Genomic DNA, 25,000 nt, shown 5'->3' on the forward strand with positions numbered 1-25,000 from the left:
ATGATCATGATGATGATGGTGAGGATGGTGAGGATGATGATGAGGAGGAGGATGAGGATGGTGATGATGGTGATGACGATGAGGATGACGGTGACGGTAATGATGATGATGATGATGATGAGGATGGTGATGATGATGATGATGGTGATGATGATGATGATGATGATGACGATGATAGTGGTGATGATGACGATGAGGATGGTGATGATTAGATGATGATGATGGCGATGAGAATGACGGTGATGGTAATGACGATGATGGTGAGGATGATGATGATGAGGAGGAGGATGAGGATGGTGATGATGAGGATGACGGTGATGGTGATGACTATGAGGATGAGGATGGTGATGATGGTGATGATGATGATGATGATGGTGATGATGTATACAGCCAATTTAACGACCTGCTTGCTATATATAGACTTTTAGCAAATCACTCTGAAATTAGAAGTTCTTTCGTTGTCTTTTATTCTCTTTCTAACTTCATTTTTCCGTCAGAAGATTTGCAGCCGTTGCTTTAACACCGTTAATGCAGATAATCCATTCTAAAACCAATCATTCCAGAACATCTTAAAGCAATAAAGATTATCTACTTTCCCTACTATTAAGAATCGCATCTGTGATTTCTATCTCCTCCGTTTCCTGGTTCCGTATACGTACACGTGTCTCCTCCTCATCTATGATATTATGATGCCACTTTGAATGCTGATATGTATAAATAACCATCTCGCAATGAACAACACCTTATAATTTTCTCTAAAGTCAAAAGAAAAGAAAAAGTTAAAACAAAACATAACAACAACAGCAGCAACAATAATAATAATGATAATGATGATGATGATGATGATAATGATGAGGATGATGATGATGAGGATGATGAGGATGATAATAATGATAATGATAATAATGATGAGGATGATGATGATGATGATAATTTATTCCTTTGGCTCTATTTCATATTTATCATTATTATTATCATTCTTATTATCATCATCATTATCATCATCATTATTATAGTATTATTATCATTCTTATTATCATCATCATTATCTATGAAAGTAGATTTATTCATTTAGCCCTATTTCATATTTAATTATTATTTATTATTATTATTATTATTATTATTATTATTATTATTATTATTATTATCATTATTATCATTATCATTATTATTATCATTATTGTTATTATTATAATGATAATAATAATAATGATAATGATGATGATAATAATAATAATAATGATGATAATAATAATAATAATAATAATAATAATGATAATAATAATAATAAATATGAAATAGGGCTAAATGAATAAATCTACTTTCATGTAATTCTTGAATGCATATCGAATGGAATTTATTATTTGTTTGATTTCTCAAATTTATTTTATTATTTTATTTTTCTTTAATTTAGTTGTTGAATTCAATAGATTTATATTTTACTTGTTTCTTGTTTCCATGATGAATCTTTCCTTAACTTTATTTATGGTCTTTGTTGTATGTTATTCCCATTGATTTGCTCTCAAAGCAATGAAGATTCTTCATTATTTTCTCTTTTTGTTTTTCCTTCTCTCTCTTGCCTAGGTTCTCTTCCCTTTGCTGGGAGATGTGCAAAAACTTTCCAGTCGAGCGTCCACATGCAAGGAGGAGTCATCTACTGGTAATATCCTGATCCACCACTCGCGAGATACCGCAGAAAAGCAGTGGGCTGAAACCCGGGTCCTTACTTTAGCTGGAGTAGCACGCACCTTTAACTCAAAGCGATCGATTTTGCAAACAATAGGTAAATGCTCATTGCTATTTGAACTCTCTTTTTACTCTTTTACTCTTTTATTTGTTTCAGTCATTTGACTGTGGCCATGCTGGAGCACCGCCTTTAGTCGAGCAAATCAACCCCGGGACTTATTCTTTGTAAGCCCAGTACTTATTCTATCGGTCTGTTTTGCCGAACCGCTAAGTGACGGGGACGTGAACACACCAGCATCGGTTGTCAAGCAATGCTAGGGGGAAAAACACAGACACACAAACACACACACATATATATATACGACAGGCTTCTTTCAGTTTCCGTCTACCAAATCCACTCACAAGGCATTGGTCGGCCCGGGGCTATAGCAGAAGACACTTGCCCAAGATGCCACGCAGTGGGACTGAACCCGGAACCATGTGGTTGGTTAGCAAGCTACTTACCACACAGCCACTCCTGCGCCTGTTATTATTTCTTTGTAGAATTAAAAGGAAAAAAGGGCAGCGATCATATTAATTTTCAGGTTCTCCGACATTGGTGAATGGGATACCTGTGAGGAAACCATGATTCATGAGTTGTGAGGGGAAGAGACGAAACAGCAATATACTGAGAGCAGAAACCTCATTTGAACACCTGGAAAAGATTGCTCTCTGCAAAAGTCACCCAAGTGCCAGGTGATGTTAGGAAACTGAACGACAGATTTGGTCTTTGATACAAAGACTTTTAAGTCTTTCAAAGGAACAGCTGGGATATTTTTACTTATAGAAAATGACTAATTTTTGATTCCAGAACTTATTTAATAAGTGTGTCCCAGTACAATGAACCCATATTTTGAATGCCTAAAGTTCTTAAAAAACGGAACCAAACTTCCACACTACATTCACTTGGAACACCCTGTATCACTTATACTTATTTTACAAATCATAATATTTATTGCTTATTTACAGTTCATGCAATATTTTCCTGAAACTAATTGAGTCATCGAATTTAGAAATATTTAACTGGTTTCATTGTTTATGTTCGATTACTTTGAATATTGATTTTTTGTGTGTCCAATTTCTAATTTTTGCAGACAATATCACTTTTATACTTTATTTGACACGTGAGTAGAACTCAAGTCTGGAAACCTCATGACATACTTAGATTGTTGAAAAAAATCGATAATAGGGCCCCTCCAACTGATCCTTCTATCTACTACATATTACTAGTATTTTATTTAAACAACCCAAAGGAAATAACCCATACCACCTGCAGTTTTTAGTGAAGTGATCAATATTTGATTCTCACGATCAACCAACCTAATTCTGCATTTCACTTCTCACAGTTTTGAACTGCTAAACATTATTATTGCACTTCCTTGATTTGAATCTTAAACATTAAAGACTTCATTCATACATTTCTATACATACATACTTTTTTGAATGGCCATTACTCCGATAATTCTGCATTTTTACAGTTACACTTTTCCATGACAGTAGATAAATTTTTATTCCACAATGTATTTGTAGTGGCTTCATGGAGGCATAGCGCGGATTTGATCCTCGATTGCCAAATTTCACTTCACACTTCAACAGCGCTTTTCTCACGGTAAAACAATAGTTTTTCTGTGAATGACAGCAGTTATACATTTCCCAGATGTCTTCGTTAACAATAATGTCTTTGCCACTTGACCCTTCTAACCTCTTCTAGGCCACCAGGGGTTGGAATGGAGATAACAGACCTCCAATGAAATCATTTGTTCTCAACAATATGTCTGTTCTCCTGGCACCAACTCAAGATCTAAAGATGAACAAAATGCTTGTTATCGTTTTGCTTGACATGGTAGTGATGCTTCCAGCTCATGACCTCAGATTGGCATGAATTATGTTGAGCCCTGAAAGAATGGAAGACAAAGTTGATCTTAGCAGGATTTGAACTGTGGTTGCAGAGAGTCAGAACAAATGCCACAACATTCTATCCAACACTGCAACAACTACACAACTTCTACATTTAAATGGTATGAATATACATTATAAAGCTGAAGGATTTAAATCAAGGAATCACCATTCTCCATGTCATTTGACCCCTAATTTCCATACTAGCATGGATTAGAGTGGACAAGTCATCACAGTTTGAGTTAATTCTTCTTTGGAGTTACTACTCTCTTAAAGAAGTTGTAGAACCAGGTATCAATGGCCATACAAGAAACCAAGCAAGATTTAAGACGGCGAGCTGGCAGAAACATTAGCTCACCGGCAAAATGCTTAGCGGTATTTCATCTGCTGTTACATTCTGAGTTCAAATTCTGCCGAGGTCAACTTTGCCTTTCATCCTTTTGGGGTCAATAAGTTAAGTACCAGTTACGCACTGGGGTCGATGTAATCGATTTAATCTCTTTGTCTGTCCTTGTTTGTCCTCTCTATGTTTAGCCCCCTTGTGGGCAATAAAGAAATAAGAAACCAAACAAGAAGGCCTGAATTAGCCGCAAATTGCTACGTGTTAACATGCCTACGCCGTTTATAAATTATGTAGAAAAATGTAAAATGAAAATGCAAGGAATATCATAAGAGATAAAGAACTTGTCTATCAGCTTCCCTTCATCACAGAATTTCTTTTGTGTTATCGACGTAAAACATTGAAATTTATCAAGAAAACAGTTGAACTGTTGGACATTAATGTCCCTTCTTGCTTTATAGTGTTAACACAATGTTCTGTTTCTGTAAATACACAACACCACAATGATTGATTATACAGTATGCTAACTGTTAAGTTGTTGTTGTCTGCTTTGACTGAGCTGACCAATGGTCAAAGATGGTCAAGTCAGGCCATTACTGTCCTGCTTGTTGCTTGCTTTTGTTTATTTTAATTTATTTATTTTCATTTAGTAATATTGCTAAGCAAAAAAACAATGGATGGATTTCAGTGAATGCATGTGGCGTATTGGTTAGGGTGTTACACTTACAATTGTGAAATTTTGGGGTTCAATTCCCAGGCCCGGCAGTGCATTGTGCTCTTGTGCAAAACACTTCACTTCATGATTAAATGAAACCTTTCCATTTACTCTTTTACATGTTTTCAGTCATTTGACTGCAGCCATGCTGGAGCACTGCCTGTAGTCAAAGAAATCGACCCCAGAACTTACTCTTTCTAAGCCTGGCACTTATTCTATCGGTCTCTTTTGCCAAACTGCTAAGTTTCGGGGATGTAAACACACCAACGTTGGTTGTCAAGCAATGGTGGGGGACACACGCAGATGCAAAGACACACCCACACATAAATATTTATATATATATATATATATATATATATATATTATATTATACACACACATACAATGGGCTTTTTCCGTTTCCATCTACCAAATCCACTCACAAGGCTTTGGTTGACCTGAGGCTATAGTAGAAGACACTTACCCAAGACGGCACGCAGTGGGACTGAACCCAGAACCATGTGGCAGGGAAGCAAGCTTCTTACCACACAGCCACTCCTGTAATTTTATATAAGAACATTTCGTTATGTTCTAAAACACTTGTTTAATTTTGAAATTACTGTAAATATTAGGTATTTCATCATCATCATCGTTTAACGTCCGCTTTCCATGCTAGCATGGGTTAATAAAAGCAAATGGATTTTTGATTATTTTTAAAAATTATAGAAGCACAGTTTATTTCTTTTGAAATATGGAATCAAAAGAGCCAAGTCTGTAAGTTGTGCTGTGGGAGCAATTTGTGTGCTGTTTCTAACAGGTGAAATCTTCACCTGGAGATTCCATTGTTGGCTTCTTCATAACTGTTTATTACCTGTAGCAATTCAGGTGGCATTGTATTTCAGTTTATAACACCATTTAGAGACAATGGTATCTTTGGAAGTCGTCATTTTTATTATGTTGTATATGGTTTCGTTCGTTTACTGGCTGCGAGGCAAATATGTTATGAAAATTGCTTTTTGATTGTTCAGTTTAGTCACCAATAACTGAACATAACAAAAGATGTGGAGTTCTTTCTTTTCTTTTATTTTTTTCCGTTATAATCTCAAGTGGAATACAAGTACAGAATGACCAACCCATTTATCAGTTTTATGGAAGAGAATGAACAATTCTAGTAATTACTTTGGGAACAAAGACTTATGCCCTTTCTTAGTTTGGATTATAACATGGCTTTCATCTGAAATGGTATTTTAGCTGTTTTGGAAGGCTTTTCTATCACTGTCACAAAATTCTTTGTATCAGGAGTTATATATATATATATATATATATATATATATATATATATTAATCAATATAAGGGTAGCAAAAAATTCAATAGAAATTTTTTTTCGCCACCAGCGGTCTAGTGAGAAAGAAAAAATAGTCAACAGACTATATAATGTACATTCAACAATAATATTAAGTGAGTTGAATGGCCTTAATAGGCCATTCAACTCACTAAAACGAGCAGCTAAACTCAAACCGCTAAATAGTAGTAATTCAGAAATCAAAGGAAAATTAAAAACATTTACCCTAATCCCCTTTGGACAATGCATTGTTTCAACGTACTTTTTGGTAAACTAGCCTAATTAAATAAAATAAATTTGATCAAGTCAATTTTACCACGCCTTTGATTCTGAATTACTACTATTTAGCGGTTAGTTTTTAGCTGCTCGTTTTAGTGAGTTGAATGGCCTATTAAGGCCATTCCTTAATATTTATATATATATATATATATATATATATATATATATATATATATATATAGGATTACCACACACACGTGTGTATGTGTTTTATGTAATGTGAATAGATTGGTTCAGTTATGACTGTGTGATTAAGCAGTTCATTTTCCCACATGCCTGTACCACATAAAAAGCACCTGTGCTAGAGCCACATAGAAGCACTCGTGCCAGTGCTGCGTAGGGGCCTCCTGTACACTCTGTAAAAGTGCTTGGCATTAGGAAGGGCATCCAGCCATAGCGACCATGTCAAAACAGACATGGAGCCCAGGCAGCTCCTCCCTGGCTGACCAGCTTCTGTCAAACTGCCCAACCCATTGCCAGCATGGAAAACGGACATCAAATGATGATGATGGTTCTGGGTTCAATTCTATCTTACTGCGTAGTGCTTATGGCCAGTGTCTCCTACCCCAACCATACGCTGACCAGTGACGTCCAGTGATATTTAGTAAACAGGATCTCCAGACGCCAATTATGTACAAGTGTCAGCATGTAGAACATTTGTTACGTGATGATGATGATGATGATGATGACGATGTATATGTATGTACACATGATCAACAGGGGACGGAAACCGATTCATTTGAATAGAAATCCCATGTGGTTTCTTACATCTAAGTTGTCTCCTTTTATATCAGTATCCACTGGAGATTACGCATCATACGATTATACGATAATTATAAAATAAATACCAGCCGAAACACCAGGGTTGATGCCCCAGGTTACTGTCCGTTGACTGAGAGAGAAAGAATTTAGAACGAATATAGCTAATCAATGGAAATTAACTGGGAAGAACATGAGACATCTGAAGACTTGGTATTTTGCAGAATTAAATTATTTATTCCAAGAACATCACACTAGAATATATATAGGCTTTTTGACTTCATTCTTATAATTCTCCCATCACTCTATCATGTGTTTGTGTGTGTGTACATGTGTGTGTTTGTGTGTGGGTGTATGTGTGTGTTTGTGTGTTGTATTATATATATAATATATATTTATATACATGTATATATATATATACATATATGTGTTTATCTATATATATATATATATATATACTGTATTATATATATATATATATATATATATTATATATATTACATATATGTAGTAATATGATATATATATATATATTATATATATATATATATATATATATATAATATATCATATATTAATGTATATATAGATATAGATTATATATACATATATGTATGTATATATAGATATACATATATGTATGTTATATATATATAATATATATAGATATTATCATTAATATATATCTATATATATATATATATATATATACGTATATATGTGGTGTATTGTATATATATATATAATATATCTATATATAGTATAGATATATCTTGTGCTAGTAGTATTTGCAAAGCACCATGTTGGGTGTATTCGATGCTAGTGCCACCTGACTGGCCCTCATGCCAGTGGCTTGTAAAAAGCACCCACTACACTCTCAGAGGGGTTGGCATTAGGAAGGCATCCATTTTTGTATGAAACCGACTAGATCAGATTGAGCCTGGTGCAGCCGCCTCCTGTCATTACCAGTCCTCAGTCAAACTGTCCAACCCATGCCAGCATGGAAGGCAGACGTTTATGATGATGATGACGATGACGACATACACACACACACACACATACTCACACATGTTTGTGTGTGTGTGGGGATCCTCTCTTTCTACAATGTGAGTTGTCATTTAGCTCCTCTACAGTAAGAACTGGTTCTGCTCATGGCCATTTTCTCATGGTTTTAGCCCCTTGCTCTTGTGTTAAGTTTTCCCCTAGGGGTTTGTAGTCTTGAAAGATTCATGGTAACCTCACCACAAATACAAATTCCATTGATGTTCATCTATTTTATTTGTTTTGATTTGATTGATTTTCACTTGCCTCAACATGTCTTCACAAGTGTCCCCACAAGAAGGAAGGTATGCACAGGTGGACTGACTACGTCCCAGGTAGGGGCCCCGGGTTATGGCCTGACTAGTCTTGCCGGGGGTCTTCGGATGGTGTTTTTATGTGCCACCGACACAGTGCCAGATGAGGCTGGCGAACGGCCACGATCGGATGGTGTTTGTTACGTGCCCACAGCACGGAGGCCAGTCGTGCGTACTGGCTACGGCCACGTTCGGTGGTTTTCTTGTGTGCCACCGGCACTGGTACCACAAGATACAAATTCCATTGATGTTCATCTATTTTGATTTGATTTGATTTTCACTTGCCTCAACAGGTCTTCACAGCTCTTCACAAGTGTCACAGGAAGGAAGGTATGCAACAGGGGACTGACTACGTCCCAAGTAGGGGCCACGGGTTATGGCCTGACTAGTCTTGCCGGGGTCTTCGGTTGGTGTTTTTATGTGCCACCGACACAGGTGCCAGTGAGGGGCTGGCGAACGGCCACGATCGATGGTGTTTGTTATGTGCCACGTCACAGAGGCCAGTCGATGCGGTACTGGCTACGGCCAACGTTCGGATGGTTTTTCTTGTGTGCCAACGGTACTGGTACCACAAAGATACAAATTCCATTGATGTTCATCTATTTTGATTTGGTTTGATTGATTTGATTTGATTTCACTTGCTCACACAGTCTACACAGTGTCACACACTGCCTCAACAGGTCTTCACAAGTGTCATAAGTAGGTGTCACACACTTGCCTCAACAGGTCTTCACAAGTGTCATGACTGGACTGATACGCGCCGGGTCTTCGGATGGTGTTTTTATGTGCCACCGACACAGGTGCCAGATGAGGCTGGCGAACGGCCACGATCAGATGGTGTTTGTTGTGCCACAGCACGGAGGCCAGTCGATGCGGTACTGGCTACGGCCACGTTCGGATGGTTTTTCTTGTGTGCCACGGTACTGGAACCACAAAGATACAAAGCCATTGATGTTCATCTATTTTGATTTGGTTGATTTGATTTTCACTTGCCTCAAAGGTCTTCACAAGTGTCACACACTTGCCTCAACAGGTCTCCACAAGTGTCACACACTTGCCTCTGCCTCAACAGGTCTTCACAAGTGTCACACACTTGCCTCAACAGGTCTTCACAAGTGTCATAAGAGGGAAGGTATGCACAGGTGGACTGACTACGTCGCCGGGTCTTCGGATGGTGTCTTTATGTGCCACCGACACAGGTGCCAGATGAGGCTGGCGAACGGCCACGATCGGATGGTTTTTGTTGTGCCCACAGCACGGAGGCCAGTCGATGCGGTACTGGCTATTGGCCACGTTCGGATGGTTTTCTTGTGCCACCGGTACTGGAACCACAAAGATACAAATTCCATTGATGTTCATCTATTTTGATTTGGTTTGATTTTGATTTTCACTTGCCTCAACAGGTCTTCACAAGTGTCACACACTTGCCTCAACAGGTCTCCACAAGTGTCACACACTTGTCTCTGCCTCAACAGGTCTTCACAAGTGTCACACACTTGCCTCAACAGGTCTTCACAAGTGTCATAAGAGGGAAGGTATGCACAGGTGGACTGACTACGTCGCCGGGTCTTCGGATGGTGTCTTATGTGCCACCGACACAGGTGCCAGATGAGGCTGGCGAACGGCCACGATCGGATGGTGTTTGTTGTGCCCACAGCACGGAGGCCAGTCGATGCGGTACTGGCTACGGCCACGTTTGGGTGGTTTTCTTGTGTGCCACCGGCACTGGTACCACAAAGAATACAATTCCACTGATGTTCATCTATTTTGATTTGTTTTGATTTGATTTTCACTTGCCTCAACAGGTCTTCATAAGTGTCACAAGAAGGAAGGTATGCACAGGAGGACTGACTATGTCCCAGGTAGGGGCCACGGGTTATGCCTGACTAGTCTTGCCGGGTCTTCTCACGCACAGCATACTTCCATAGGTCTCGGTCTCTAGACATTTCCTTAGTGAGACCTAAAGTTCGAAGGTCGTGCTTCACCACCTCGTCCCAGGTTTTCCTGGGTCTACCTCTTCCACAGGTTCCCTCAACTGCTAGGGTGTAGCACTTTTGCACACAACTATCTTCAGCCATTCTCATCACATGACCATACCAGCGCAAACGTCTCTCTTGCACACCACAACTGACGCTTCTTAGGTTCAACTTTTCTCTCAAGGAACTTACACTCTGACGATTATGAACACTGACATTACACATCCATCGAGCATACTGGCTTCATTTCTTGCGAGCTTACGCATGTCCTCAGCAGTCACGGCCCATGTTTCACTACCATGTAGCATGGCTGTACGTACACATGCATCATACAGTCTGCCTTTTACTCTGAGCGAGAGGCCTTTTGTCACCAGCAGGGGTAAGAGCTCTCTAAATATATATATATATATATATATATCTTGTGCTAGTAGTATTTGAAAAGCACCATTTGGGTGTATTCGATGCTAGTGCCACCTGACTGGCCCTCATGCCAGTGGCTTGTAAAAAGCACCCACTACACTCTCAGAGGGGTTGGCATTAGGAAGGGCATCCAGTTGTAGAAACCTTACTAGATCAGATTGGAGCCTGGTGCAGCCTCCTGTCTTACCAGTCCTCAGTCAAACTGTCCAACCCATGCCAGCATGGAAGGCAGACGTTGATGATGATGACGACGATGACGACATACACACACACACACACATACTCACACATGTTTGTGTGTGTGTGTGGATCCTCTCTTCTAAAATGTGAGTTGTCATTTAGCTCCTCTACAGTAAGAAACTGGTTCTGCTCATGGCCATTTTCTCATGGTTTTAGCCCCTTGACTCTTTGTGTTAAGTTTCCCCCTAGGGGTTTGTAGTCTTGAAAGATTCATGGTAACCTCATTAGTGCTGGTAGCATGTGAACAGCATCCAGTGCATGTTGTAAAGTGGTTGGTATTAGAAAGAGTATCAGGCCATAGAAACCATGCCAGAGCTGACACTGGGGCACTATGGAGTCTTTGGGGGCCACTGGATCCTGTTGAACTATCTGTCTGACACCAGCATAGATCATGGATGTTAATTGATAATGTTGATGATATATCAGTAACATCATCATCATCATCATCCTTTGATATTTGTTGTCTGTGCTAGCATGGTTTGGACAGTTTGACCAGAGCTAGCAAGCTGGGAAGCTGCACCAGACTCCTGTCTGGTTTGACATGGTTTCTCCAGATGGATGCCACTTTTCAGAGTGTGCTGGGTGCTTTTACGTGCCATCGTACTGGCACTTTCATGTGGCACTCCACAGGTGCTCTTATGGGACACTGCATGGGTGCTTTTACATGTCATCACATATAAAGATATATATACACACACACACACACACACACACACACACACATATGCACATATATTGAGGGTAGAGATCCCCTTCGGTCATGAATGACCATGGGATTGCACCAAGAAAATTCCCCTCTGAGGCACAAGTCCAGGCAAGGCTGTTTATGGAAGACAAGCAGTTGCCCATGGATACCACACTCTCCTCTCCATGCTACCGATGTTACCCAAGGGAATGGCAAAGGCTATGATACAGTTTGGCACCAGTGACATCGCAACTCATTTCTATGGTTCAGTGAACTGGAGCAACATGAAACAAAGTGTCTTGCTCAAGAACACAACACAGAGCCTGGTCCAGGAATCGAACTCACTACCTCATGATTGTAAACCTGATGCTCTAACCACTGAGCAATAGGTGCAGGAGTGACTGTGTGGTACAAAGCCTGCTTCCCAACCGCATGGTTCTTGGTTCAGTCCCACTGCATGGCACCTTGGGCAAGTTTCTTCTATTATGGTGTCAGGCCAACCAAAGACTTCAGAGCAAATTTGGGAGATGGAAACTGAGAGAAGCCTCTTGTATGTATTTATATCTATATGTGTGTACTTTTGAGTCTGTATTTGTTCTCCACCATCACTTGACCCCCAGCATTGGTGGGTGTACATTCCCATAACGTAGCAGTTTGGAAAAAGAGACTGATAAATTCAGTACAGGGCTTTAAGAAAGTTATATAAGTACTGGGGGAAATTTATTTGACTTAAACTTCTTAAAGGCAGTGCCCCAGCATGGCCGCAATCTAATGACTGAAACAAGTAAAAGATAAAAGATAAAATCATACACACACACACACAAATAAATATTCAACCATACATACATACATAGTATATATGTGTGTGTGTGTGTTTATGGCACATATGTACACACAAATATTCAACCACATATACATTTATGTATGTATGTATGTATGATTTATGTATGTATGGTGTATGTATGTATGTATATATGTATGTATGTATGATGTATGTATATAGGTATGTATGTATGTAGATATGTATGATGTTTGTATATAGATATGTATGTATATATGTATGTATGATGTATGTATGTATGTATGATGTATGTATGTAGATAGATATGTATGTATGTATGTATGTATGATGTATGTATGATGTATGTATGTATGTAGATATGTATGTATGTATGTATGTGCATATGTATGTATGTATGTATGTATGATGTATGTAGATATGTATGTATGTATGTATGTATGATGTATGTATGTATGATGTATGTATGTATGTATGTATGTATGATGTATGTATGTACGTATGCATGTATGATGTATGTATGTACGTATGTATGTATGATGTATGTATGTATGTATATATGTATGTATGTATGCATGTGTGTATGTATGTACGTCGTATGTATGTAGATATGTGTGTATATTTATGACTGTTTGTCTCTCTCTTGGATTGATTATAAAATCTACATTGAAGCCATGTGCTATGTAATTGAAGGCCGAAGAAACATACGATGCACTCTGTAACACTCCACGTTTGATGCCAATCTTTTCGGTTGCCGTTAAGTAATGTAATCAGAGATATCATGTTAACACTACAACAATAAATAATATTTATATTGTTATTGTCCAGAAGTTCAGCAAATACTTTCTCATTGTCACGGACAGACACATTCTGATGCCTTCCTCGTATATTCTGCTGAGATTTCTATGTATGCAACCCAAAATATCAGTGTACAGCAGGCTTCTTTATATTTAGAAAGACTTGCATTTCTACTCAGCCGTTTGAATTACTATTATTAAATTGCTATTATTGAAATTACTATTGTTAGCCGTTTCATTGGGATGGAATTCAAGCATAACACTGGATTCTTCGGGAAAATTTAGTTCCAAGTAAGCAATGTTCTTGTGATTTCGGTGTATGCATAGAAGCTGTAATTTCACCGCTTGGTGCAGGCATGGCTGCATGGTTAAGAAGTTCGTTTTTGAAACCCAGGGGTGTTGGGTTCAATCCCACTGTGTGGCATTTTGGGCAAGTGTCAGCCCTGGGCTGATCAAACTTTGTGAGTAAACGTGGTAAATTTGATTGATGGAAACAATGAGAAGCCTGTTATACATATATGCATGTGTGTATGCAAAACAGAATTTGGATAAACACAGAATAAAATCCCTTGTGATGTCTTAACAGTATAAATATTTCAGTATAAATATAGCATTTTCAGTCTTATAAATGGGAAATATGAATATCCGATGCAGGACTTGTGAATATACGGAGGCAGTGATTTATTAAGTTTGTAATTTATACACACACACACACACATACACACACACATATACACACAGTGTCAATTGACTATTGTTGCACTCAAAATACATCCATCCATACACAGTCTTTTACCTAAGCACACATACACTCACACACGTAAACACACACACACACACACACACATACTCATAGTAACACTTTGATGGCAGTGCACACAAAATACATCTGTCTTATAACACAAACTCAGTTAAGCACAATCATACATGATTTTGCACACGCACACACACACACACACACACTCACACACATACCTTGAGTATCAGCACACACAAAATATATCTACCTATACAAAGTCTTACCGAAATCCCATCACACACACACACACACACACACACACATACAAACACACATAGACTCTAAGTCACTCACACACACACACACACACACATACAACACACATAGACTCTAAGTCACTCACACACACACACACACACATACAAACACACATAGACTCTAAGTCACTCACACACACACACACACACATACAAACACACATAGACTCTAAGTCACTCACACACACACACACACACTACAAACACACATAGACTCTAAGTCACTCACCACACACACACACACATACAAACACACATAGACTCTAAGTCACTCACACACACACACACACACACATACAAACACACATAGACTCTAAGTCACTCACACACACACACACACACACATACAAACACACATAGACTCTAAGTCACTCACACACACACACACACACATACAAACACACATAGACTCTAAGTCACTCACACACACACACACACACATACAAACACACATAGACTCTAAGTCACTCACACACACACACACACACACATACAAACACACATAGACTCTAAGTCACTCACACACACACACACACACATACAAACACACATAGACTCTAAGTCACTCACACACACACACACACACATACAAACACACATTGACTCTAAGTCACACACACACACACACACACATACAAACACACATAGACTCTAAGTCACTCACACACACACACACACACATACAAACACACATTGACTCTAAGTCACACACACACACACACACATACAAACACACACACACTCTCAGTCACTCACACACTCTCAGTCTCACACACACACACACACACAATACAATACAGCTCAATATAAACCATCTGAATGATGTTCGACAACCTATTTGTTGCTGTTGAAAATATAGGATTGAAAAATGAGCTCATTCCCTCTCTCTCTCTCTTCCTCCCTCTCTCTCTCTCTCTCTCTCTCTCACTCTCTCTCTCTCTCTCTCTCTCTCTCTCGTTTTTACCAATTTATTCCAAGAGCCAGACAACTGATTAAAACCTATGTTACAATCTCTGACAGCATAATATCACTCTTTCTGTCACTACGGAGCAGTCTTAAGTATTTCCATCTTTAATATTACTGTTTCAGAAATATGGTAAAACTAAAAATAACTGCAGTTGCTATTCTCAGCAGTTTCTGATAATTTCGTCTCCATTTTTGATCATGTTCTGTATATATTTGGTGTTATATCGGAAATAGTGTGTCTTGGAACTGTTTCATTAAGTTTAAGATATTGTTTATTCCATGCTCAACCCTTTGATACCAATCTGCCAAAGACAGTCCCTGATATTTCCCACTCTCTCTCTCTCTCTCTCTCTCTCTCTCTCTCTCTCTCGCTATCTCTCTCTCTCCCTCTCTCTCATTCTCACTCTCTCTCTCTCCCTCGCTCTCTCTCTAGGTAACTATTTCTGTCCTCATTCATATTAACTTTCACTCTCCTTCTTTCCCTTCTCTCCCCCTTCACCCTCCCCTCCCCTATCTCCTCTCCCCCTCCCCATCTCTGGCTGGGTAACCATGGACTCCCTCGACAGCAAGGCATCTCTGCCTCTCTCTTTCACACTCAAATCTTTCATCATCTGACACAAGTTCACCTCATCCAATGCCCCGTCCCCGCTCAAAGACTCTTTGTCTTGCAAAGTCACTCGGGTGACCCTACCAGTGCCGGTGCCACTTAAAATGCACCCAGTCCAAACCGTGAAGCAGTTGGCATTTGGAAGGGCATCCAGCTGTAAAAACATCATCAAAACTGATGTCGCCTGTGCAAGTGCCATGTAAGAAGCACTTGCACTCATCCCACTCTACGGAGTGGTTGGTTTTAAGAAGAGCATCCAGCCATAAAAACCCTGCTGAAACAGGCACTGTAGTTTGGTGCAGTCTCCTGCCTGGCCATCTCCTGTCGAACAATCCAACCTATACCAGCATGGAAGGAGGACATTAAATGATGATGATGTTGGTGGCAGCAGTGGCGTGGTAAGAACTACATTAAGGGTACATGTGTCTGTGGAATACTCAGCCACTTGCAATGTTTAATTTCATGAGCAAGTTGTTCCGTTTATCGTATCAATCCTTTTACTTCAGAAATCAAATATATTCACTTGAAATTTTATTTCCCTTAACTGCAAAAACGCAGTTTTATATATATATATATATATATATATATATATCGGTCTATCTTTCCTTGCAGAATGTCATGTTTGAAATTATATTCCATTTAGACATGCTAAGTTTACTGTGGCAGTGTGACTTGCAGAAAATACCAATTCCGTTTTCGAAAGTAACATCGTTACTGAAATAACCACAAAATTTGATTTTGCTGTGAAAAGGTTAATAACGACCAAGCCATTTTAATAAATACTTCATTAATTTAAAAACGAATCAAAAACAAAATTGGTGTATTTCAATTGAAATATGGTAATAAAAGGATCAATGCTACTGGCTCCGGTATTAATTCTACCCCAGAACTATTTTACCATTATGATATAACATATCAGTGAAATTGCTTGAGAAGAATTGCTTCTGACCAATCAGTTTCATTAACTTCGTATTTGCTTGTGTTATTAATTTGGAAATATACAAAAAAAAAAAAAGAAAATAAAAATGGATGGAATTTTATAACAATTTCAGAAATTTCATTGTTAAGTGCCATTCTCAAAAATTTTATTCTTAAATCATTAACACTGAAAGAAAAATGTTGCCAGACAATTTAACTATTAAATCTCTCAATTTGAATTTTTATTTAAAACCGAAATGAAAATTATAATGATCACAAGCTGTTTGTGCTGTCTATTGATATTCAAAGTTTCAAAATGACGTGTTTTTGTCACTACATTTTTCCCATGAGCTGTCATAATACGACTATATACGAACGTCTGTGTGTCTTTGTCTTTGGAAACACAGCAGACTCCCACTTGATGTAAAAATGGTTAATAATTGATATAATTGAAAATGCTTGAATTTAATTCAGAGTTTTTGAATTCTAATATTTTTATATAAAGGAGATAACTTATTCGTTCTGAGTAGTTGTATTTGCATAATTTTAACTAACACACTGTAAAATTCCCATTATAAATGTTTTAAGCTGAAATAATCGAGTTAGTTCAGCCCCATTCTTTGTCATATCAACTGATTTAATCCTAAAAGAGTAAACTGTTCTGCTGCCAATTAAATAAGCTGGATTTCAATGTATTAAGTGCTTCCTTCAGATTACAGCATCAGTAATACAAAGCATTTCGGTGGAGAGACTAATTCTTTATCTGTTTAGTCTTTGCAGTTCTTCTTGATACGGAATCACCTGAGTTTACGATGTGTATTTAATAAAATAAAACGTGTTGGTTGCATAGCAATAAATTAGTGGCAACAAGAATGGTCTCATTGCTGTTCACCTTTGTTCTCGTAATTTCACCTTTTGTGACACTCAGCATTTCAGAATTAGCATGAATTAATGTCCTTATCCGCTTCTGCTTCCAGTAATCTCTTATATGGCATATTTCCTGCTCATCGGCTCAAAAGATAAACTGAAAAGGGGAAAAATAAAAGCTAAATGAAGGGCTTGTAGTGTTCATTCCAGGAATAGACTGTATTTCATAGCATAAAAGCTTCACTCACATATTACATGTAACCCGTCTTTAGTAGCACATATTTATATTCAGGAAGAAAATTAACTGATGGGAGCCCCACTTTCACATATAGGACCCAAAGAGATTGTTTTGGAGACTTTTTCTTTAAATAATGTGCATCATATATTCGCTATCAAATACAATATGTATTCTTGATGTACATTTGCCATTTAAATATGGCTAACCCCTAAGGGTGGATGCTACTGTAGTTTGTAGCCCCGGGAGGACACCTCCTCCAGCTGGCTATAGACACACTTTCTGTGCCCTATCAGTATTTGCAAACTACAGTAGCATCTACCCTTAGGGGTTAGCCATATTTAAATGGCAAATGTACGTCACGATGTATTGCAGCTACTGTTTATAACTTGCTCTAAGATTTATTATTACAATATGTATTAATTATTGACAATGTATCGTTTGAGAGAATTGATCCATCAGTAATAATAACTTGGATTTATGACAAAAACACTAAGTCCATTTAATCATATATGATGTATTCTTATTCTTTTTCTTTTTTTTTGGTTTGAGCTACTGGATTTTGCCCATGCTGGAGCAGTACCTTCAATCATATCATCCTCCAGTACTTATTTCCATCTGGTACTTCTTTTATCAATCTCTATTTGTCAAATAGCTAAGTATCCTGCTTGTGTGGCATGGTGCAGAGTCCTGTTGCCAGATATAGGGTCTTCCAGCTGCCACCCTCTTGACCCAGGGCAGCACTGCCTCCTCCAGGCACTTAATGTAGGCCTCCATGTTCAGTCTGAGAGCATGTGAGAAAATGAATGGAGGCATAACATCACCAAAACTAGTGATCACTCCAGACACCATGATGTTGACTGGATGTTTGATTTTTATCACTCTCTGTACATGCACTGTCCTCAGATGGACTCCCAAACACTCTGAAATGTTCATATTAGAGCTTCTGGTGTGAATGCCAAGCAGTATACCATGTCGTTTCCAAGGTGCTGTTTTTCTCACAGGCGGTGCCCAACTGACCCTACTATACTTTGTAGTTGGCAAAATCAAAAACAAACAATGTACATGAACAAAATTATAAATATAAAATGGTGACAATTTACCATCACACCCTGCTGTGCCTTCATCTCAGATGTTCCTCAAAATACCAGTAAAAAAAAAATGTGCAAACTGACATTCACTCACTCGCATGTCATTATCATAACTTTATATATCACTAGCAGTATCACCTGGGGTTGCTTGGGTTTGTTTTGACCCTTTAGAATTGGAATTTTTGAAAAGTAAAAATTCTGCATTATGTAGCTTGTTATTCTCTTTAAGTGAACATTTTTCTGGTTGAAATACACCGAAAAATGGTGACACAGCAGTAAAAAAATCATAAAAAATAGGGATTTTCATAGAAAAAAAAAGCACCTTTTTGGCGCAAATAATTTTTGGTGTTAACATGGTCCGATTTAAATTTTTTATTCTACGGAAGGACGAGCAAGCCTTCTTCTATCATACTCTCATTTTTGGTCAACTTGTGCTGCAGGGTCTCGGAGGAGATAGTGTTAGTTGAAGGCTACCAAATCTGCCATACACAGACAACTTCAGCTTTGTATATATAGAGAGATTTCTAATAATTAGAATTTATGGAGAAAAATTATCACCACAGAAAATAAATCGGATTTGCCAGTTATATTTATACCTTCCATTTATTTTTTAATATACCATATCAACATTATAACTTATATTTGCTCAAATTGTCTTTTCTTGTCTTTATACGATATTCGATGCAGTCTGGTATCTTTCAGAAGTTTCTAATCATTTCTTGGGAGACCATGTCAGAATCTTTTCCCTGTCTAGTTATCAGATGCTGGAGTAAGAAAACCGCTCCAGGATATTTCTTCACTAAAGAGTGTTTCTAACACCTGGGTAATGATAAAGTAGTTTTGTCTTCGCAGAATTTCAGATGCAAGCTGTTATTTTAAAGGGAAATTAACTCAATGCAGTATCAGGAGTGCAAATTCAAAAATACCGAAAACAAAAGCATTTTGTTGTAGACTTTTTCAAAAAAATAACTTTTTCTGTAAATCCGAAGTTTAGATTCTTTTTAGTTTTCTCTCCAAAAATCCAATACATGTTATTCTTCATTATTTTTTATGAAGAGTTTTGCAGAATTGTCAGCGTTTGAGATAAAAGATTTTGTGGTGTTTGTTCTGATTCTTAACATTCAGATTTCAAATAAATCCCGCTCAAGTCAACTTTGCTTTTCATCCTTTTAAGGTTAATAAAATAAGGTACAATTCATCTGATAGCATAAATGGTAATTTTTTTTCTTTTACTACCCACAAGGGGCTAAACATAGAAGGGACAAACAAGGACAGACAAAGGGATTAGGTCGGTTACATTGACCTCAGTGCGAAACTGGTACTTTATTTATCGACCCCAAAAGAATGAAAAGCAAAGTCAACCTCGGCGGAATTTGAACTCAGAACATAACGACAGACGAAATACCTCAGCTTTATATTGATATGGATATAGAATTTGATGGAATTCTCCAGTTTAGATCACTTTAAGACATGAATTTCGTATCATAGTCTGTGGCAGGATGATATCAAAACAATTAAATAAGGGATTTCTGCAAATTTGTGTTCATAAGCACCATGGTTCTCATTGAACCTTTTGTGTCTGTGCATCATTTGCTTATTGTTTAATCTATTTCATTTCTTTTTTTTTTGTATTTTTTTTTCTAATGTGTTTACATGTTTCCACTTTGGGTACACTATCTGTTTTTCCTCTGTGATCCGAGAAAAAGTTTTATAACAGTATTTAAAAATATAAAGTTTTTTTTTCTGCAGTATTTTAGTGAAGTCAACCTTCAGGTGAATTCTGAAACAGAAGCAATATCGACATTGGGAAATGTTAACAAGTAAATAAATAACATTTATCCAAGAATTCTTTGAACTGAATAAATAAACACCGTTTCGCAGGTTAATACTATAAAAAGCTTTCAGTTTCATTTGTAAAAATATTTCACTTATTTACCAAAGCATTCACTTTTGTTTGCTAGAAGCATTAAATGTAAAGACATTACTTTCTTTTGAAATACTTATGCTTAATGAGTATTTCTATGTTGTTTGTTAATTTTTTTTTTTTTGTTATGATTTGAATGTTCTTTTTTCTTTTATTTTCTGCAGTATTTTTTAATTTTTAATCCCAAAATTTGTACAAGACAAAGAATATAAAGTTTTGACAAGGAGTGGGAAGAAACCTTGTTTTGTCTGTTTTGAAGATTTTGTTTTATTTTCCCCACATTTTATAATGATATTTTGCATTAGCAGAAAAGAAAAGCAAAAATGCAATGTTTGATATCATTTCCATTTTAATCCCACATCTTTTAAGAACCGTTTCTCACTTACATCTAAAATAAGAAACACAAAACCAAGCCTGTCTACAAAACAGTCAGTCTTAGTTCATCATCATCATCATCATCATCATACGTCCGTTCTTCATGCTAGCATGGGTTGGACGGTTCAACCGGGGATCTGGGAAGCCAGAAGGCTGCACCAGGCTCCGGTCTTATCTGGCAAAGTTTCTACAGCTGGATGCCCTTCCTAACGCCAACCACTCCGTGAGTGTAGTGGGTGCTTTTTACGTGCCACAAAAATGTAAAATCTTAAAGTAGATGTAACATGATAAGGAAGTTTGTGTCATAACCAGGAGGTCTTAGTTTCAATTCCCTGCATCACATCTTGAGAAAATATCATTTCTATAGCCCCTGGTCAACCCATATCTTATGGGTAAAATAGAGTAGATGGAAACTGTATGGTGACCCATGAGGTAGACAGTACCTGTAATTCACGGATACAACTTTGTCACCCGCTGCATCATACTTATTCTACCTGAGAATGACACTGCAAATACACATGTTTATGGTATACTCAGCCATCTGGTCATCTGTTCCTCTAGCTTGTGACAACAGGCCACCATGCTCTTCTATTCTTATCCTGTCTTTGGCAAGGCCTGGGGCTTGAAACCAGTTTGGGTCCCATCTGCTCAGATAATCTTTTATGTTGGAACCCCAGATTTTCTTTGGACCTATTCTTTGGTCTCTTCTCACCAGCTGGTAACCATAGCATTGCAGTTCTTGCAGGGATATTGTCCTCCATTTATAGAATATGCCCTATCAGCTGTATTCTTCTGTCTTTGATGACAAGACTCAGGTATGTGGCACCTTCAAGGCACCTTTTTGTTTCTGATCTTGTCTTGCCATCTGATGCCCAAGATTTTTCAGCAGCATCTTTGTTTCAAAGTCTTTGTCTGTTTTTCAATTCTGGCTGTACTCTTTCATCTGTCAACAACATCGGTTATTGTTGAGGTAACTGATAACTAGAATAACTTTAATTTGGTTTCTGATGTGTGCCTCTTTGATTACCATTATGGTTTGGAGTCTGTTGAATGCTTCAGCACCGTCAGTGCTCAGCCACTTAAACATTAATTCAGGAGTGGATTATTCAGGTGATTAACAAATGTGTCGTCATCACTGAATGACAGAGAACCACCACCTCCACCGCCGCCACTGCCACGATACCAGTACCAAAATCTTAAAAATGTCGCTCTGTCTCTTGTGCAAAAGACAAAAAAAAAATTGGGATCAGAGTTATAAAAGAGAGAAAAGAAGTATTTCTGTTTAGCAATACTAGCTTAAGTACTGCAGTTTATGTACTTATGTACTGTAGTTTTCACCAAATGTGAAAATCCATACAAGATGCTGACATTAGTTGGCACCGTTACAAGAAGGGAAACATGCAATTTCAACTAACGTATAAATTTCCTGATGAATGACTTACCAATCTGTGCCTGATTCCTGCTGCCGTTTGATGAGTCAACAAATCTACCTGATACAACACTGCTGATAAGTTATAGAGAGAATGGTATTTAGTAAATTCCCTACAAAAGAAGAACAATAGAAAATGGTGCCTATCAAAGGCTGAACAACAGGTGATGTTATTTACAATCGCATATTGAGACTACGTGTTGTCAGTAGATATGCCTCTGCATAAGCTATCTGCAATCTCTATTGATAAGGCATCAGAAATGGTTGATAATGTCAAAGAATTTATTGCTCTCTGCAAAAATGGAAAAAAGAATCCTTTTTTTTTAACTTTCTGTTGTTCTATTGTGCTTTCCATCAAAAAGCTTTGTGTCGTAAACGTATTTTATCACATGATGGTTGGACATGTCATGAATATTCTTATAAAAATAATCAAATCTGCCAGAACAGCACCTTTCTTTGCAACTCTGGCTTTTCAAAGCATCACTAGAAGATATTGAAAACAAACAAGCCAATCTCATCACATGTATAAGGAATTACGATGACTTGGTAAAAATAAAGTACACACAGGATTTTTTTTTGTTGTTGTTTTTAGCTTAAATGAAGATGTAAATAAAAATTTCTCATATCCCAAAATCAATTTTGGGTTCGATTAGTTAATTGCTGGTTGGTGGATTAGGGTTTTCTCAAGGACACCAAACACAAATTGAATTCTTTAAACTAGGACCAGGAAGATCAACATGTGACTATTATGACAAACTCTATAAAATTACTGAAACCAAAATTGGTCCCGTAGATTTCTCATTTGAAAATAAAGCCTCTTCTACATTTCCCAAATATAAAGAAAATGAGAGACAAGAGTGACTTCAACACAATGTCATTCATTATCCGCCTTCAGGTTCTTCAGGAACAGTTTGAAAAGAGATTTAAAACATTGTGTGGTAGGTAGCTTGCTTACCAACCACATGGTTCCGGGTTCAGTCCCACTGCATGGCATCTTGGGCAAGTGTCTTCTACTATAGCTTCGGGCTGCCCAAAGTCTTGTGAGTGGATTTGGTAGATGGAAACTGAAAGAAGCCCGTCATATATATGTATATATATATATGTGTGTGTGTGTGTGTGTGTGTGTGTGTGTATGTTTGTGTGTCTGTGTTTGTCCCCCTAGCATTGCTTGACAACAAATGCTGGTGTGTTTATGTCCCCGTCACTTAGCGGCTTGGCAAAAGAGACCGATAGAATAAGTACTAGGCTTACAAAGAATAAGTCTCGGGGTTGATTTGTTTGACTAAAGGCGGTGCTCCAGCATGGCCACAGTCAAATGACTGAAGCAAGTGAAAAAAAAAGACCATCTTTATTAAAAAAGAAATCTTTTTATCTATTACATATGCATAAGAAATCTAGCTGCATCCATTAGACAACTTATTCAGGGAATGGAAGATCTTAAACTAAAGATTTTAGGCCTTCTGACCAAATGCCATTGTGCTAAAATGTTTTGTTGCACATAAAAACTTTTGGAATTTGGTTGTTTGAGAAAGATTTCAGTTCTTCAAAGCACAGAGTGCAAGAGTTGTAGTCTTTTGGATCCATTTATGTACTCAAATCACTAAGAGTGACTTTATAAATTACAAAATCAAAATTCAAATTCTGCTTCCCCAATGGCAATAAGCATCGTAATGATTGTTTATATACAGCAATAACATCACCGATTTCTAATTAGAAAATATCAGTTAAGGAAATTCTTCATTAACAATTAACACTGATTTTGAAATTATCAAAGTTTTTTTTTTTTCTTTTCTTTTCTTTTAACCCCTCAGTAGAAAATGTTTAGTTGAAAATGTTGTTGCTCATTTCTCAAATATAGAGGATGTAAAGTTCTGCTTCCTTCTTTGATGTCATTTTAATCGGCTTTTCTTTGATCATAACTTAGCGGTTCAGCAAAAGAGACCAATAGAATAAGCTTACAAAGAATAAGTCCTGGGGTCGATTTGCTTGACTAAAAGCAGTGCTCCAGCATGGCCACAGTCAAATGACTGAAACAAGTAAAAGAGTATTTCTTTTTACCTTATACATCGCTTGACAACTGATGCTGGTGTGTTTACGTCCCCATAACTTAGCAGTTCGGCAAAAGAGATCGATAGAACAAGTATTAGGCTTACAAAGAATAAGTCCTGGGGTCGATTTGTTTCAACTAAAGGCAGTGCTCCAGCATGGCTGCAGTCAAATGACT

At 37.6% G+C, this 25,000-nt stretch overlaps 1 protein-coding gene across 3 annotated transcripts in view; it reads left to right on the forward strand.

The window, feature by feature from the left end:
• The window catches only part of LOC115217025 (protein MON2 homolog), a 794,357-nt gene that overhangs the window by 610,411 nt on the left and 158,946 nt on the right, over positions 1 to 25,000 (forward strand). For all 3 annotated transcript variants that reach the window (XM_036507025.1, XM_029786561.2, XM_036507026.1), the window contains one exon: positions 1,585 to 1,783. In XM_036507025.1, the coding sequence (XP_036362918.1) occupies positions 1,585 to 1,783 (199 nt within the window). The remainder of the gene's footprint in view (positions 1 to 1,584; positions 1,784 to 25,000) is intronic.

Source organism: Octopus sinensis, linkage group LG11 (assembly GCF_006345805.1).
Source record: "Octopus sinensis linkage group LG11, ASM634580v1, whole genome shotgun sequence".
Taxonomy (NCBI): domain Eukaryota; kingdom Metazoa; phylum Mollusca; class Cephalopoda; order Octopoda; family Octopodidae; genus Octopus; species Octopus sinensis.